This window comes from Topomyia yanbarensis, chromosome 3 (genome assembly GCF_030247195.1).
Source record: "Topomyia yanbarensis strain Yona2022 chromosome 3, ASM3024719v1, whole genome shotgun sequence".
NCBI lineage: Eukaryota > Metazoa > Arthropoda > Insecta > Diptera > Culicidae > Topomyia > Topomyia yanbarensis.
The window spans coordinates 423,361,777-423,381,406 of record NC_080672.1 but is presented as its reverse complement, the minus strand read 5'-3'; the positions used below and the strand labels follow the sequence as shown (position 1 = coordinate 423,381,406).

At 42.8% G+C, this 19,630-nt stretch overlaps 1 protein-coding gene across 4 annotated transcripts in view; it reads left to right on the top strand.

Annotated features, from left to right (window-relative positions):
* LOC131692685 (BAI1-associated protein 3) overlaps positions 1-17,915 on the top strand; it is a 409,713-nt gene extending 391,798 nt beyond the window's left edge. For all 4 annotated transcript variants that reach the window (XM_058979868.1, XM_058979866.1, XM_058979867.1 and 1 more), the window contains 2 exons: positions 14,241-14,490; positions 14,553-17,915. In XM_058979868.1, the coding sequence (XP_058835851.1) occupies positions 14,241-14,490; positions 14,553-14,644 (342 nt within the window). In that variant the 3' untranslated portion in view covers positions 14,645-17,915. The remainder of the gene's footprint in view (positions 1-14,240; positions 14,491-14,552) is intronic.
* The last annotated feature ends 1,715 nt before the right edge of the window (positions 17,916-19,630 follow it).

Below are 19,630 nucleotides of genomic sequence, written 5' to 3'. Positions count from 1 at the left end.
TCGACCGCTGGTTTCGTTCCAACATCCTCGAGTGTCAAATAATCCTTCACCAGCTCGTGTAGATTACGGTTGCACGAACTCGCGGACACGTCACCGCTCCCTCCATACACGCACCATCCCAGACGAGTTTTTACGGCCACTGGCTCATTAACCCTTCCTTCCTTCACTTTCAATGGAACAGAGAGATGAAGATTATTCATTCCGATCAGCAATCGTGGAATGGCATTTTCATACTCAGCTATCGGTAGACCATTGAGATATTGGAAATCATCTTCAAGATCACCGATTCGCAGTGTTTGCTCAGGCAAGGCAAGTTTTTTTTTAACTGTGCGTACATCGTTCAGTTTCAGTCGCTTTCCTTCATCGGCACTTGATACCAGCAGCTGCAATTGCTTCGAATCTGGTTCTACTCTCGAAACATCGCCTGTCCACGTTAGACAGAGTGGGGCACTACTGCCACTAACCCCAAGGTCCTTGGCGACTTGCTCTTCAACAAGCGTTAGATGTAATCCATCATCGAGGAAAGCAAACGTTTTAATTACCTTTCGTGGTCCATACAGCGTCACTGGCAAGATACGGAACAGCAACGATTGATTTGCTGAGCGATGCATATGATTTCCAGTCGCTTCGATATTTCGCGATACCGTTTCTTCAGACGTTCGGTCGCTGCGATTGGAATGTAACAGAGGATGGTGGCGAAAGGTACATCCGTTGATTCCGCATGGGCTGGCATTGCGACAACTCCTACGGTCATGCGCATTCAGGCAGCTACGGCACAGCTGGTGATTTTGTACCGTCTTCCACCGATTGTCCACGGAGAGCGCTTTGAATGTCTGACGTTCCCGCACACGATGTCCCACGCCTTTGCAAAAGTACACCTCCTTTCATCCGTATTCGTCGACTCTGGCCGACTAACGTGAGCATTTATCGATCCTCGAACCTTCGGTTTGGTTCTCTCCTCTGCACCGCTTTTGCAGCTTCCGCCGGTGCACAGTGGCGGCTCTTCAAACAAAAGTCGGACAAAACCTCAAATGTTACCTAATTTGGCTGAAAATCACAATTTAAGCTAATTTTGAGGTGCTGAGCTCATTTTTGATGTCAAAAGTCGTAAAATATTAAATGCATTTTTCCATACAGTGTCATTGAACCTTTCTTATAACTATGATCCCGTTTTCATGATAGATTTTCCGTTACTGCTCACCAATGTCAACAATATCATAAAAAATGAAGAACACTACTTAAAAACCATTGTTGAACGTGTTGGTTTACTGTAGATTGTCTAACTATTTTACACAAAACACCATGTGTCTCCATATCAGTAACAAAGCTTCAAAATCTCCTTAAACCTTTTTGCGCACCTAGGCGTAGAACGAGACCATGATATTCGAAAAGTAGAGGTAATTTCACATAGAATGTATACTATGTGACCGTTCCGAAATGATTCCGAAATTTGTACAGAATACATTAGTGAACCAAGTATTTTGGATCTGACCACCTTAAACATATTTAAACTAAAAAGTCATAGTTCCAAGCAAATTTACCAAATGTAGTTTACTCACTAACCAAGTTTTTAGTTCCTCTACACAATGAAACTAGTTGTGCTAAAATCGGACCAAAATCAAAAGAGCAACATGTATTTGAAGTGAACAGAGCAATGGTGGTTTCGGAAATGAAAATCATTAAAAAATCCGGACTTTGGTACGTTTAAACTCGTGTTAAAAATCGTGCCCTTATCCAATGATCATAAAATTTCGAATATACATCATTCAATACATGAGAAATTTGGGAAAAATATAAAATATCATCATTTCAAAAATAAATTTTTGAGGTTTTGGCCAGCCTCCGGCCACTGTGCGGTGTACAATGTCCTTCTGCTTGCTGAAATCACTCCATCCATAAATTCTACAAAGGTTTTCAGATTCGCCTCTGGATACCGCTGCATGACATTTGCCCACTCCATCTTCACGTGGGCTGGGAGCTTCTCCACCAACTCTATCAGCAAGTATGGATTCGTAAGATGAGATTGTAGTCCCGCTGCTAGCAGATGGTCACACAGGCTTTCCACAGCTATCCCAAACTCGATAAGTGTCTCGAGCTTTTCCGCCTTGGGTGCTGGGGTTTATCGTACCTTATCCAACAGCACGTTGATCAGCAATTCCGGTCGTCCGTAGAGGAACTGTAATGTACTGATCACTTGTGGCACTAATTCCGGTAGGAGAAGACGGCTTCATACGCTGCACCTTTCAAACACCGCTGCAATCTCGCAAGATTTTCTACACGGGAATATCCATATGCGGCGGTCGTATTCGCGAAAGCACTGATAAATATCGGCCAGTTCGCGGGATCACCGGCGAAGGGGGGTAAATCACGGAGCATTATCTGTCGCGCGGCTAACTGTGAGGGAGTAGGGCTTTGCTCAGACGTTATGTTTTTCGCCGAAAGAAGAGCCGCATTTGCTTGACTGAAGTTGACATTGGGCTGTTTCATTGCTCTAGGAGCAAACCGTGTCTCATTTCCACTCAATGTGGGAAATGGAACGGAGGGGATGGGATAATAGTCCTCCGAGGTCAAGTTCAGTGAACCTACTTGCGTTTGTAATTGATGGTATGGGTCTTCGCTCTGTTGAGCGGAAAATGCATTGATAAAGATGGGTGGCTTACCTGGTGGCAGTACGGGGGGCAGTGAGGGGAAAAGGTTACCTCCATACGAATTCGAGCGATAATACGGAACCTCCTTGGGAATCACCCCAGTATTTCGCTGCTGAACTTCCTGCTTTTGACTTCGATCTGTAGGGCGCTCCACACCCGCTATCAGTGCCTTGCCCTTTTGGTTCGTTGCCGACGGCTGTACTGGCTCCTTCTTTTGCCGGCTGACCATCCCTCGGTTGGACGTTGCCAACTGACTGCTATCGGTTGGTTCTTGTAAGTCGTTGTTGTCTCCTACAGCAGCGGCCGATGCTGTAACCTCTGCCCCTTGTTTCTCGACCGAGAGATTAACACGCTGCATGCTGGTACGACGACTTAATCTGCTGCCGGTATTCCCTTCTGTCAGTTGTTCTTCCAGCAGCCTATACTTTTCCTGGATTGCCTTCCGCTCCAGTTCTAAAGCCTTCTTTTCGGCCTCCAACTCGCGCCGCTCAATTGCGCGCTCTTCACGTTTGACATTTCTCCTCCGGCCTACACGCTAAACGAGAATAGCCCAGGTTGTAGGCAGTGCACCCAGCAGCAACATTCTCGCCGGCCTACACGCTAAATGCGCAGACCTCAGATTCTAGACAGTGTGCGCAGCAGTAACAGTGTAAAACTTGCGAAAGCTTTCATTCACCAAGCGGCAATTCTTGTTCATGAAATGAACGAAACCTACTATTTAGAATGTACGAAAATACTTCGTTGCAGAAAACGACGAATGAATTCGTGCATTGCATGATCGATTTCATTATATTTACGAATTTATATTATCAGCGTGACTTATTTTATGACTGATACCCACTTATTGTATACAGCACATCAAGATTTGAGCGCCCTTCTATGGTTAGCGCCCTTGACGGAGCCAACCTGGCCATGTGCACGCTACGGGCCTGACATAGACACAATTTCGTTCCAAGTACAACAAGGAACTATAATTAAGTAATAGTCGTTGTGGTTTCGATTCCGACCTGCCTATCAAAAATAGATTTGTGCATTAGTGGGCTAGGCTCTTTGCAACTTTCGGTTAGGCATTACTTGAATAAAATTACTTTTTTGATTCAACCTTGACTCGCATTCATTGTTGAGCATAAAGCTGTACGTACTACTATATTGACTATGGATTTTTTTTCCAACGCGGCAACAGTAACAGACCAGCCTAAAATTTCATATAAGAATCTCAGTTTCGACGGTACTTCTATACTTACATCACCATATTCTAGCAAACATCTAAAACGGTGGTGATTCTCGCTATATGTTGATCATTTTGTTTACACAAACTTCATGCTGCTTTAGCAATCAGTTGTTGTTGCTTCTCTGGTGTTGGTAATAGGCACTCAGTGCGCGGAGAGAGGAGGACCGAAAAAAATATGGATGAACAAAATAACTGACATTTCACCAATCGCATATTGTATTGGAACTTTAACAATTTCGCCATGATGTCTTTTATCAGGTTTAGAGCTATAGTGGAACAAACTTGTTTAGTCACTTTTAATCACAATTTTTGGACACTTTCTGAAATATTCGAGAGACCTCACGAAAAACAGAAATTGCTTTTGGAGCAATTTGTCCTTGTAAGTTTGGCCATTTCCAGTCCCAGATGTGATTAGGAGTTGAATAATTTTGCCACATCCGCAGATCACTTGCCCGACAAAATTTTTTTGGACAATTTCGATAGCTTCTTCTTCTACTTCCTGTACAGTTCAGTTCATACATGAATTTTGGGAACCGTCTTCTGTTTGTCACTACGGTTCAAGACCTTCCGAGCTTTGAAAATGGTAGTACAAAACGTATCATTGGTTTTACTCAAAATAAATTGAAACTTGATCCAATTCGGAGAGATCACCCCTCGAACTGTTTTTGAGTGTGTCTATTTATTCATAAGCTGATCTTGGAATGATTTTGTATCCACCCTTAGTGCGGAACCCCCAAAATCCCAAGGCTCCTGGCCCTGCCCCAGTGTATCCATGGATAAAGGCAGTACTTGGTAGTACAGAATGGGTCGATAATGAGAAGTGTCGTATTAAGTTCTATCTTAAGTGAAATCGGATGAGCAAACACGAATTTCATTTTCTTTGTTCGATAATATTGATGTTCATAACTCTCCGAGCTCTCGATCGAAGCAGTTCGTTTTCTGGTGCTGTGCATAAAGTGAACAAGAATAAATTGTCAGTGAAGGTCAACCATTGTTCGAGGCAGTCTTTGTTCGCCGGTGCCCAGGCTGGTGAAGTGAATACCAGAATAGCCGGAATCGCCGCTATATAAGCTAAGTATTTTTTTTTTCTTTCATTTCCCTTTCCCCGATCGGTCTCTACTTCTGCCCTTTCCCCTGAATATAAGTTTCATCTCTCGTTTACACCACGTGTTATCCTCGTGCCTAAATGGCCGAGGGCGAAGTAACATTGGATGGGAATGATATTCCCATGGATATACTGGATAAACCCGAAATTACTCCCTCCCCTGATTCCCCCAGTCCTCCCCGTATTAAAACATACCCAGCCAGTTCGACTGGACCCTGGGTGGTGTATTTCCGGCCCAACACGAAATCGCCCAATATTCTAGAAATCTCACGGGAGCTGACTGCCAACTATCCGTCCGTGGCTCAGATAACACGTGTTCGAGCTAATAAGATACGCGTTATAGTAAATGACCTCGACCAGGCAAACCAGATTGCTCGCAGCGAGCGTTTTACGAAGCAATTCAAAGTGTATGTGCCTTGTAGAGTTGTGGAGATCGATGGGGTCGTCGCCGAACCGGGTCTAAAGTGCGAAGACCTGTTGAAGTACGGGGTTGGCTGCTTTAAGGACCCTTCACTTCAAAAGGTGAAAATTCTGGAATGCAAGCAATTGTATTCCGCAAAAACTGAAGATGATAAGACAACTTATTCCCTTTCAGACTCGATTCGGGTGACTTTCTCCGGATCTGCTCTTCCCAACTATGTCCTCCTGGATAAGGTTCGCCTACCTGTTCGCCTATTTGTACCGCGGGTAATGAACTGCAGCAATTGCAAGCAACTGGGCCACACAGCCACTTATTGTGGCAATAAAAAACGGTGCGGCAAATGCGAGGGAGAGCATGAGGATGACGCTTGCGGTGGAGAAACTGAGAAGTGTATTTACTGCGGGGGCCCTCCGCATGCTCTTAAGTCATGCCCGGCGTACAAGCAGCGCGGGGATAAAATTAAGCGCTCCCTTAAGGATCGCTCGAGGCACTCTTATGCAGAAATGCTAAAGAATGCTTCGCCATCTGTCCCTTCCGAAAATTCCTTTGCTCTTTTGGCTGGCGTTGAGCAAGAATCTGACGACCCACAAGAGGGAACATCATTGGTTAACCCAGGGGAATCCAGGAAGAGGAGAAATCTAGCCTCCCCTACATTGCCTCGTAAGGGTGCCAAGGTGTCGTCCACTCAGAGTGCGCCAACCGCAATCAATAAATCCAACGGAAGTGATGCACAAAAGCCGAAGCAATTTGCTCCAGGACTTGGAAATATTAATTCTAACAAGGAGTACCCACCACTTCCAGGGACACCAAAAACCCCAAGTGTCCCCTTTTTTCAAACAGATACTCAGTCCAGTAGCGGACTAATGAAATTTTCTGACATAGTGGACTTAATTTTCACAGCTTTCAATGTTACTGATCCTCTTAAAAGCCTTCTGATACGTTTTCTCCCTATAGTGCAAACATTTTTGAAGCAGTTGACTACTAAATGGCCCCTCCTTACAGCGATCGTATCCTTCGATGGCTAAGTCATCGAACGAGGTCACCGATTCGATCACTGTTCTACAGTGGAACAGCAGAAGTATCCTCCCGAAAATCGATTCCTTTAAATTTTTACTAAATAGTTTAAAATGTGATGCTTTCGCATTATGTGAAACTTGGTTAACTTCCGATATAAATCTCAACTTCCACGACTTTAATATAATTCGTCTGGATCGAGAAAACCCCTATGGAGGAGTACTTTTGGGGATCAAAAAGTGCTATTCTTTCAACCGAATTAACCTCCCTTCGACACCAGGCATTGAAATTGTCGCTTGTCAAGTTTTAATCAAAGGTAAAGACCTTTGCATTGCTTCCATCTACATTCCTCCTAGAGCCTCGGTAGGGCACCGAATGCTTTGTAATATCACGGAATCCTTACCGGCACCGCGGCTAGTTCTGGGAGACTTTAACTCGCACGGTACGGTATGGGGCTGTCTTCATGATGATAATAGATCAACATTAATCCAAGATCTTTGCGATAATTTCAACATGACCATCTTAAACACGGGAGAAATGACGCGGATTCCTACACCACCAGCACGCGCAAGCGCGTTGGATTTATCTCTATGCTCGACTTCGCTACAGTTAGATTGCATGTGGAAGGTGATCCCTGATTCCCACGGTAGCGACCATTTGCCTATCGTGATTTCAATTGCTAACGGTTCAAGACCATCGGAAACAATCAATGTATCGTATGACCTCACACGGAACATTGATTGGAAGAGTTACGCGACCGCGATATCCGTTAAAATCGAATCCACTCAAGAACTTCCTCCGGAGGAAGAGTACAGGTTTTTGGCTGGCTTGATTCTCGACAGTGCGAATCAAGCTCAGACTAAACCAGTACCCAGCGCGAATACCCATGGACGGTCTCCCACCCTGTGGTGGGATAAAGAGTGCTCAGAGCTGTACGCGGAAAAGTCCACTGCATATAAGGCCTTCCGGGAAGACGGGTTACCCGCTAGCTATCTACAGTACGCGTCGTTAGAAAGGCGAATGAAGAGTCTAATGAAAGCCAAAAAACGTAGTTATTGGCGCCGGTTCGTCGACGGGTTAACGAGAGAAACAGCGATGAGCACTCTTTGGGGTACGGCTCGACGTATGCGTAACCGTAATAGTACCAACGAGAACGTGGAATATTCAAACCGTTGGATATTTGCTTACGCCAAGAAGATCTGTCCGGACTCTGTCCCGGTACAGAAAACGTACCGCGCCGCGTCTCCTCACGATACCGCGAACGAAACACCGTTTTCGATGGTGGAGTTCTCACTTGCTCTCTTATCATGCAACAATAACGCCCCAGGGTTAGACAGAATCAAATTCAACTTGCTGAAGAATCTGCCTGACACTGCAAAAAGGCGCTTGTTGAATTTATTTAACAAGTTTCTTGAGGGTAACATTGTCCCTCATGACTGGAGGCAAGTGAAGGTCATCGCCATCCAAAAACCAGGAAAACCAGCCTCCGACCACAACTCATATCGGCCGATTGCAATGCTGTCCTGTATTCGGAAGTTGTTCGAGAAAATGATCTTGTTTCGCCTCGACAATTGGGTTGAAGCAAATGGCTTACTGTCAGATACACAATTTGGCTTCCGCAAAGGCAAAGGGACGAACGATTGCCTTGCGTTGCTTTCTACAGAAATCCAAATGGCCTATGCTAACAAAGAGCAGATGGCATCAGTCTTCTTGGATATTAAGGGGGCTTTTGACTCAGTTTCTATCAACATTCTGTCAGAGAAGCTGCACCAGCATGGTCTTTCACCAATTTTAAATAACTTTTTGCTAAACCTGTTGTCTGAAAAGCACATGCATTTTTCGCATGGCGATTTAACAACATCGCGATTTAGCTACATGGGTCTTCCCCAGGGCTCATGTCTAAGTCCCCTGCTCTACAATTTCTACGTGAATGACATTGACGATTGTCTTGCCAATTCATGCACGCTAAGGCAACTTGCAGACGACGGGGTGGTCTCTGTCACAGGGCCCAAAGCTGCCGACTTGCAAGGATCATTACAAAATACCTTGGACAATTTGTCTGCTTGGGCTCTTCAGCTGGGTATTGAGTTCTCCACGGAGAAAACTGAGTTGGTTGTTTTTTCTAGGAAGCGTGAGCCGGCGCAACTCCAGCTTTTATTAATGGGTGCAACGATCAACCAGGTTTTCACATTTAAATATCTCGGGGTCTGGTTCGACTCTAAAGGTACCTGGGGATGTCACATTAGGTATCTGAAACAGAAATGCCAACAAAGGATCAATTTTCTCCGAACAATAACTGGAACATGGTGGGGTGCTCACCCAGGAGACCTGATTAGGTTGTACCAAACAACGATATTGTCGGTGATGGAGTACGGGTGTTTCTGTTTCCGCTCCGCTGCGAACATATACTTCATCAAACTGGAGAGAATCCAGTATCGTTGCTTGCGCATTGCCTTGGGTTGCATGCACTCGACCCATACGATGAGTCTCGAAGTGCTGGCGGGCGTTCTTCCGCTAAAAAATCGATTTTGGGAACTCTCATATCGATTGCTCATCCGATGCGACATTCTGAACCCGTTGGTGATTGAAAACTTCGAGAGGCTCGTCGAGCTTAATTCTCAAACCCGATTTATGGCCTTGTACTTCGACTACATGGCACAGAGCATCAATCCTTCTTCATATACTCCCAGCCGTGTTCGTTTCCTAGATACTTCTGATTCTACTGTATTCTTCGACACATCCATGAAGGAAGAGATTCGTGGAATCCCGGACCATATACGCCCGCAAGTGATCCCCAATATATTTTATAATAAATTCCGAGAAGTCGACTGTGACAAAATGTTCTACACTGACGGATCAAATCTCGATGGGTCCACTGGCTTCGGTATCTTCAACAATACTATCACCGCTTCATTCAAGCTCAATGATCCCGCTTCAGTTTACGTCGCAGAGTTAGCTGCAATTCAGTACACCCTTGGGATCATCGACACTCTGCCCACAGATCACTACTTCATCATTTCGGACAGCCTCAGCTCCATCGAGGCTCTTCGTGCGATGAAGCCCAAAAAGCAATTCCCATATTTCCTGGGGAAGATACGGGAGTCCTTGTGTACGTTATCTGAAAAATCTTATCAAATTACCTTTGTTTGGGTCCCCTCTCATTGCTCTATCCCGGGCAATGAAAAGGCCGACTCATTAGCAAAGGTGGGCGCATTAAATGGTGATATATACGAAAGACCAATCTGCTTCAACGAATTTTTTAGTATTTGTCGTCAGAGGACACTCAACAGTTGGCAAACCTCGTGGAGCAATGGTGAACTTGGACGATGGCTACATTCCATTATCCCAAAGGTATCAACGAAGCCTTGGTTCAGGGGGATGGATGTGGGTCGGGATTTTATTCGTGTAATGTCCCGACTTATGTCCAATCACTACACCTTGGATGCGCATCTGCGGCGTATTGGGCTTGCGGAGAGTAGTCTGTGCGCTTGTGACGAGGGCTATCACGACATCGAGCACGTTGTCTGGGTATGCGCCGGGTACTTGGACGCCAGGTCTCAGTTAAAGGATTCCCTTCGGGCCCGAGGTAGACCACCCAATGTCCCAGTCCGAGATATACTGGCAAATCGTGATTTCCCCTATATGTCCCTTATTTATACTTTCATAAAAACGACAAATATCCCAAATTAGCCCCTCTCTTTTTATTTCTCGTTTTAGAAGCTTTCTCTTGCCTTGTGGGACCGATCAGCTCCAGACTGCAACTATGTAACCGCCGTCGCACTTACCACTACGGAAACTGAAGCGAGAGCGACTCAAGGTCCGATGACTTTTGAAGGATTCCCCGCGGGTCCGAAGAATACCATCCGCCAATCCGACCTACTAGACTGAGGCGGTAATCTTTCGCTGATCTCCCGTTTGAGCGAAAGTTGCAAGTTTTGCTCTTCTCTCCCGGTCACCATCTACGCTTTCTCTCCCCTGTCCTTGATATAACTGCTTCTACAGCCCCCCTCTGAATATCTTGACCAAGCATAAGTCTCCGCTAAAAAAGTTCAAATTTTTATTCTGTATTCCTAGTTTTAAGATAGTTGTAATTTTACCTCTTTGTTAAAACTATTGTCCCCCATCTTGTAAATAGAATTGTATCCCTAGTCTTAAAACACCTGCGAATTTTCTCATAAATATTTGTTCCCCCTTTTGTGTACCAAACTATATTGTTAGTTTTAAGATAACTGTAAATATTTCCTAAAAATTATTACTATTGAATTCCTTGTTTTAAAATTTTTTCATAAAAAAAATCTTTCGCCCCCTCTCTTGTATATAGAATCTTATTTCTAGTCTTAAGATAGCTGTAAAATTTTTCTTTTTTAAAAAAATATTTCAACATTGTAACCTCCTAGTTTTAAAATATACAAAATGTAAAAACAAAAGAATTTGGCACCGCCAAGCTAACGCATTTGTGCCTATCAAATAAACGAAATGAATAAAAAAAAAAAAAAATATTGATGTTGTACTTGAGAGGGTAGAAACTAACCTGTCGCTCGTTGCGCTTTTGGATGATATAAAAACGGATGATTGAACGGGCGTGCGGATTTGGCATTAGTTCGCTTAACTGTGCCGTGGATCTTTTATTTTTTTAATGTGTGTAAAAATGCAAACAAATCAATTTTATTTTTATTTCCTACGGATCTCGTTTCTTGTTGGAGATCCATTAGCTATGCCATCTACTGTTGCTTGGGAGTCACGTATTCCCAGTGTTGCGAAACGAGCGAGAAGCACATCAAGGCCGAAACTTTCTTGCAAGCTTTCATCTAGTATGTAGCACAATTCCAGGAAGCTTTTCTCGCGAATGCTCGGCTGCCATGTTACCTCGCAAACGAGAAATGCATAGGCAAGTGTGAATGCTCGAAGGGCATGAACTACTAAGAGTGTTCTCGCTATTTTGCGTGAACGAGAAAGGCTTTTTACGCAACCAACAAACGAGTATAGCATCACTGCGTATTTCGCTTTCTCTCGGTTCATCGTTTTCGTCCATGCTGTCCTCGCTATTGATGTGGTATAAGTTTTCACGATTAACTGGTTCGGAATGTGTCCAGGACCTACGGCTCACGATCCTGTATCCATGTTTTTATCATTTGTTTCATCGTCAGTGGCAGTGACTGTTGATTTGGAGATGGTAGGCGCACCACAATGGTCGGAAACACCGTGCGTAGCTTCTGTAGTTTCGGCATTCGTTTGTTTCTGAGCAGCAACTTGGTTGTTCGTGATTTAGTTGATGTTGTTTCATTAGAGATTAGCTTATTCCGTCATGATGGTTGTAATGAACTTATTGCTAGTACGCGAGGATAGATCGTACAGAAGCACACCAATCTTATCATCGTCCTTGTAAAAGGGTAGGTTGATTATAACATTGTCATGCTCAACAACGTTTTGCATGTTGTTATCCATAGCAAAACTTTCCAACATGGCCAAGGTTTTGAACGTTATCAGTACAGAAAATAACCGATACCATATCAATGAAAGTAAGGGTGCTTTATTGTTCACACTGACTTACAGCGGCTGTTGCTTTTTAATAGCTTTGCTTACTTATAGCACTGGCACGATAAATTTAGATAGCAAACTGTAAGTAGAAACGATTTATTCGTTTAATACACTACACTGTTAGCAAGCAACGCGATTTTAGCTTCCGATACGATCGAAATGAGAAAGTAGACTATCTTGCTTTCTTAGGCAATCGCTTAGAACCGCTTTCGGCAGGAGACGCAACCCCCGTTGAGTCTTCTCAAAAATCATCACGAGCACTAGGATCAGGGTTGGTGATGGATAGTACAGAGTTGTTAATCACGCGACAAACGTCGCTCCAACTATCTTCAAGCATAAGCTGGAGATGGTGACCAAGGATGCAAAATGCCTACCTTTTCTGCGGCTGTAATCGTTCTGCCTACATTCTCATTTCTCTCTCGATGCTGCTGTCATTCGCTAGTGCAGGACGCCCCGCGCTGTACGGCTGCCTGTGTGCAAAGCAGTAACATGACAAAAAACTACTGTCCCCAGTACAGCCACCAAACGCGAGCGGTACAGCTTCTCTTTCCTTATTTTACATTTCTTTAAATTTTCAATCTTTTTAATATTTTTATTCAAAAATGACGACAATGAATGCGGCTCATTAACGCCACGGCCGGCAGCAACGCTTTCGTGTGCGGGCCTCTCCCTTTGACTATGCAGAGAAAAATGTACAAAGCGAGAGAACAAACTTTACACTCTCACCGAGCAGTCGGAGTACAGCAGCAATACAAAAATGTATTCTACTGCTGTACGGGAAAATGTACTCGGTTTGGCTACCGTTCTGGCAAGAGCTGTAGTGATGCGTTGCTGTAGCGGGCTGTACGGCTTGTGCAAATGTAAATATACCGAAAAAAATGTAGTTTACCGGTACCGTTGGCATCCCTGATGGTGACATCAAGTCAAGCGATTGCTGTAGGCGTGGTGGCCGATCAAGCCATGCACACGAAGACGCATTTCTGCGGAAGATTCTTCGGAAATTGCTGGGACTGTTTCGGTTTTTGCACTGTACGGTTCACTGTATGGAAGGTTGCATCACTGTTCTGGCACTTAAAAGGACTGGGAGGTTGACTTAACGGATCCTCCGAAGATATTTCTAGTTTATGGATACGTGCTCATCACAGCATGCTGTGCGTTTGATTTTCAGCTTCCGTTTGTTTACGTTGTTATAAGGTTTGAATTCCTAAATGTCGCGCATTGAAAACTGAAATAAAAATTCAGGTTTTGGCTAGACTGCCAGGAAGAGGCAGAAACCCGGGTCTTCTAACCGGAAACTGGTATTTGTAATTAAATGTCGATTTAATCAATAAACCGCAAACGGAATGATCCAACACATCAAGAAACGGAACATCCTCAAATCCTATAAAAGCAGAAAACTACCGTACGAAGAGCAGAACAAAATCAACGGTCCGGAGATTGTATTCGCAAGTTTTGAAGTGACGTTACTGAGCGATTGTGAAGAAAGTTTTTAAAAAGACGCAGAGCTAAAAATGGACTAAGACGTCCAAAATATGCGATGAAGCACGGCAGTTGGTGAAAAGTGTTCAATCAAAAGTTCGAAAATTCGTCGAGGAATGAAATTTTCTCATCTGGCCTTACCAACACTTAAGTTCAATCTCGTTCGGTTGTTTGAATACAAGATTTTTATATGGATAGAAACACGTTTTAAATGAACAAAGTTCAAATAATGCTGTAAAATATAAGCAAATATATTTTTTACCTTTAATATGGCTTCGTATTCCTATATGGAACCACCAACCCGACCTTTCCGCACTCTAGTCCAGTTCACCCATGCATACAAACGGCACTGAGGTTTAATTAACTCTCACAAGCATTAATGTAATTCACATCGGAGAAAATCCTCACTAATGCCCATTGGGTAAACGTAATTCGTGTTTCTTTGCTATTAAATTACCATCACCACCCAGTGGACAAATATCGATGTAATCGCTGACAAGAACAGGTGCAACGTTTCCCCGAGAGAACATTCGCGTCGCATGACCACCTTCCTCTCTTTTTATGTTGTGTGTGAGGGCATAAACGATCACCATTCACTTTGTCTAATTAATCGTGAAAACCAATTACAATACTCTATAGTGAGAGTCGCAGCCATGGCTTGCTATGGCGCCCATGTTAGTAGCGGCAATTGAAATCATAATAAACCATTGTATACTGGATTTTTACGTACAGAAAGAGCTTTAGCTGTCAAAATTTTGAACTAAAATCTTACTGTGGATTGATCGTTGATTTTTTCCTTTCCAGAAAACTCTCCATCCGGTCTTTGACGAATGCTTTGAATTTTCCATCACACAAGAGCAGTGCCAAGCGGAAGCCGCCATGATCGTGTTCACCGTGATGGACCATGACGTGTTGACGGCGAATGACTTTGCCGGGGAAGCGTTCCTGGCACTAACGAACATCCCCGGTGTGGCCAGCAACTTCAACATGAACATCGAGAACTTTGACTGTGTGGCTCAAATCGATCTGCCGCTGTTGGAAATGAAGGACAAAAGTACGTATATAGGTTGCTAACTGGGGTAGGCTTATCTAAACAATGTTTTTGTTAATTTTCAGGTCACCCTATTTTGCTGATTCTTGAAGGAAGAGTTAACGATAAGAACGCCATGGAATTTTTGAGGAAACAGAAAGCACGAGTTGTAGGCTAAATATTTTCTGTAAAAAAAGATAAATTATTAAAATCAAACAACTATGTCAATCAGAAAAGAAAGATTTTATACAAACTAAGCGTTTTGTGCAGAAAAAACACATCACTCTGCTTTTGAAATTGGCCAATACTTTTATCTACAAAAGAAAGTGAATATTTCCACGACAGCTAATTTTGTATGAACATTACCGATGGGACTCTGTCTCGAACGAGTAATCAATGCCTTTACTACGATATGAGCTATCTAGCATCCGTGTAAATCTATCCACTCCATTTGCCATACATCCCCATAGAAAACCACACAGGGTGTAGTACTAGAACCTGTGAGTTAGAAAGTGTAGTGAATCCCAAGCAAAAAAAGAGACTAATCTGTACTACTAAGATGCACAATATGTACTATCGTTTTGTTTTTACGAAAGAGCATATTTTTATACGAGTCTGATTTGAAATCTATACAAATACAGGATATCGTTAAGTTTAGCTATGTAAAACAAATCTTGTACATTCGAGTCTTTGTAAAGTAAACTTTAGAGATGCTATACATATAAGTTTATACAAAAAAAACTAACTATTGACAGCGTAGTGAAACGAATCAAGTCTTTGAAAGTTGAAAACTTTTTTTCTAATCTTCAAAAAGGGACAAAACGAAACGGGACAAGAAATACAACAAAAAAACAATTAACTCTTAAGCTGTAAATTTTCTCGAACAAACTGCAGATATTTTCTTATGAATGAATAACATACTTAAACAAACGCAAAATCATGGAACCGGTCGCGTTCCCGCGAACGAAGGACCGGCCTTTCCGCTTGTATAAATGGGATTTGTTTAATACAACATACACAAACACACATGCATACTAGCCACAATATGTACCACTGATGCATAACACACGCCCGCACACGTGCAGTAATCAATGTGTGTACTAAAAACGAAAGTTTTTTTTTTATTTCACGTGTTTAGTTAAAAAATCATGAAAAAACAGAATCAACAATCAAGCCAATTTAGAAAGCGTCTCGTTCAAACCAAATGAAGTAATATTTTGAAAAATGGGGAATAATTACGGCGTAGGATTTGCTTATCACTATCAAAAATGGTTCATGTGGATGCTGACTCCAAACCTTCTAAGCCTTTCTTTTCGAATATACATCCGACAGGTACAGTTTTTTGAGATTTCAATCCACAATTGTTCAACGATTGACCTTTCGGGAATCCTTCTAAAAAGTGTTGCAATATCCACATCAGGATGAAGAAATATGACATTTTATACTCCGTCACATATGAGATAGATCGAAGCAGGCACAGTTATAAACCTTTCCTTTCCGCGAAGACGACGTATCAAGAAGACTGACATCTGCTTCCTTCCCCCCATACGAATGAGAAGCGACAGAAGGTGCACAAAAATTACAAATCACAGGAGGCGAAGCTGAAAAGTGACTTTTTTCACTCTGAAGAAATAATTCATTTGAACCAGAAGTCAATTTGATTTTAGGAAGTTGAATATTTATAATTTAATAAAAGCGGCAGTTAGTATTTTTGCAACTCAGTTTTAGTAGTGAAATAATTCACTTTGATTGCACCGGTACGTGTCTGTACTGATCGGACCTGGAACTGGATAGGAACTGAAATTGGAGTTCCGTTCCCAGCACGCAACTACAGTGAGTCTGTTCAGTTTCCCGCAGAAGAGCACTGTCCCCGCTATTTGCTACCAGGAAGTAGCCTACAGATATGTGTGCGTGCTTCACTACGGAAAATTGCAGCTTTACCAAGAATGTTGCTGTTACTGTCTCCACATTCTGAACAGAGCTGCAAGTCTTCTTGATATGTAGTCTTCGCTTTCTGACATGCAAGTCCAATACACCAACATTAAAAAACACGAGCTGTAGCAAGACTTCCGTTAGCCAATGGGTTGGCACCTTCAAAAGAACTTCATCAAAATTAGTTTTTACCTTTCTTATTTTGACTATTTTAACATAGTAAAGTAAAACAGACAAATCATGTGCTCATTCACTGAAACAATTGATTCATTAGCTGTACACATAATGATAGTAAATGTCGAGCTTAGATGTAAAAAACGCTCATCGCCAACAACACACTACACCCTTCCAGAAAACTCCATTGCTAAGGCAATCAATGTCAAAATTTCCCATCAAACAATCAGAACAAATGTAGTGAACATTTTTCGCCAATATTAAGGGGAAAGCTTTAAAAAAAACTACACACACACACTAACGAAACCTCAAAACTAAAACGGCACAAACGCAAAGTTTCTCGGGATGTACCTAAAAGTGAGCTGAAAGAATGGAACAATTTCTCTTCGTTCGATTTTTAGACATATTTTATTTCTACACCTGCTTTTACATCCAACACTTTCCCAACTTCAAGTTTTTCCCATGTTTTCGATAATTCGGAAACAGCCCCCCGTTTAACCAGGCAGATGACATACCAAAGAAAAACCACCCCGTAGCCTTCACATTTTGCATGCACCACTTGAAACTATTGTAGGGAAAACAGTCTTTATATATACACAACTATTAACCAGTAGGTAACGTTTTTAAATTGTCGTAATCATACAAATGTGAGCCAAAGAACAACTAGACTAGAAGCGCATTTTGTAAATAAACTCAAACCAAACTGTTCAATGTCTTAGGGATTCAACAATCATGTAACGATGTACGATAATAGATTCCATGTCGTAGTATTATGAGAAATGTATTTAAGTTAAATGATCAGATTCTTTATCAACGTTTTTTCCATAATATTTATTACAAAAAAAATTGTCATTTTTAACAAACTAATACAATTCCTTAATTCGCCCTACTTTGCTGTACACTACTGCGCCAATTAACTAAACATTAGTAAACGAGTACTGTATGATATGTAAGCGAAAGGAATGTACACATTATCAAAAATTTATAGCACACTGCGTATTGTCTATCAAATACAAATACACACACAGACAAACAGAAATCAAACGTCCTTTCGGAATCGAATTAAGTGATGTGACAAAATTGTCGGTATTCGTTCGATTGGTCGATGCTGGTATATACTTAATTTGTTGGTATGATAAGTCAAACTTTTTTCACCACCAATTGGAAGCGGCTGCTAAAACATAACAAAACAGAAACGGTATGCACCCATTCGGATTTGACGCAAATCATTTGTGAAATATATATATGGCTCCGTGAAGCACAATGTCTGTGGCGGAAAAAAATGTACGCATTGTGGAAATATTTTTCGAAAATAAATAATAAAGCAAATATCTGTTCATCTACCGTTGGTGTTTCTTTTTTCTGTGGGTCCGTTGCGAAAGCCGATGATAATAGTAATTGGAGTAAAGGCAGTAAATTCGTAAAATTGTATGCAGTTCCAAAGTTATCACCTTCGAACATAGTACAAATCGACACTTTTCCATTGACATTAAAAACCACAGGGTCGATTGGAATTCATTAAATTTGGCAACCAAGTATTCAAAAAGCAAGCGAACAAGGTGAACGTCAATTAGCGGCCCCCCCGATCTAGTGTGCATTGTCTCTAAAACAAAAGAACCATAGACCATTGCATGAAACTGTTTAACCTCACTTTTCTGATAGTTCAGAGAACTTGTTTACTTCGTTTACTTGGGCTTAGAACATTTTTGATTCCAATTTCGTTCAAAATTCTAACACCAAGTAAACAAGCTCGATGAACCTTCATTATTTGACTCACTCAGATGACATTATCTTCTGCACCGACCCCGTCCGCGAACGTACGGATCCGAACCGATATACCCTCAGCGGCTGCTAGTGCATGGGAACCGCTATCCTCCGGGTAAATCCCCTCTACAAATCTATAAGCCAAGAACGGAATCACTTCAAAAACCCAACAGAAAACATGTGCACCAATCCACCCGGACTCCTCGCCATAACCTCCACTGTCACCCGATGGGCTATCCAACCGTCCGAACGAGCACCAAACCGAGGAACAACTCAACATCGACAATCGCTCCAGCACCGCTTCCTATCTATCCGTCAGACCGCGTTCTTCCCCCCGCACTAACCGCAGTCCACTAGCGCTCTAATGGAACACCAGTGGACTAAGGCAGAATCTTGGGGACCGTCAGGCTATCATCGCTCGCCACAACCCCATCGCCCTAGCAATTCAAGAAATACACTTCCCGGAAAACTCTGAAATCTCCACCAGGCTAGGAAATCGATACTTATGAGATTTACGGACCAGAGGAAACGACCTTATTGGCCATCCGAACTGACGTCCATGCGGAACACATCCAACTTGACACCGAACTACTGGCAGTTGTCCGAAGAACACGTATACCGAACCGACCCCCTGCACCATGGTATCTATCTACTCGAAGAACTGATTCGTCAAATCCCGCTTCCATACCCGACAATGGGAGACCTGAACGCTCACCACACTGCCTGAGGGGCTCTGCGTCCTAACCGTCGCGGAAACGACATTATTAAGACTGTTCAGGACAACGGAGCAAAAATTAACCAACATTCAGCAGAGGACAGATACTATCCGCCATTGACGTAACAATACGCTCCAGGACCCTCGCTTCTGATTGTCTCTGGTCAGTACTCCCAGATATCTACAACAGCGACCCTATCCTGATTACATACAATTCCACCTGTCCCACAACATCCCGCAGGCATCGCTAATTCTACCAGGGTCCTTTTAGAAGAATTTTTTATGCAGAACCTTGACCCCATAAGGACTACACACGGGACGTCCTAGCTGATATAATATTCGACTTCGCCCAATCCGGTATCGCCAGAATTAGTGCCCCTTCCCTCCAAGAGAGCCGTCTACTGGTGTTGTCTCGAAGTAGCCAATGTTGTCAAAATCCGCCGACAAGCACTCGGAAAACTTCGAAGAACATCGACGAATAGCGATCTCTAGACAAACAGACTAAACTACTTCCACTAATCCCGGAACGCAGCAAGAAAAGCAATCGTCAAAGCCAAGATAGCAAGTTGGAGCGACTTC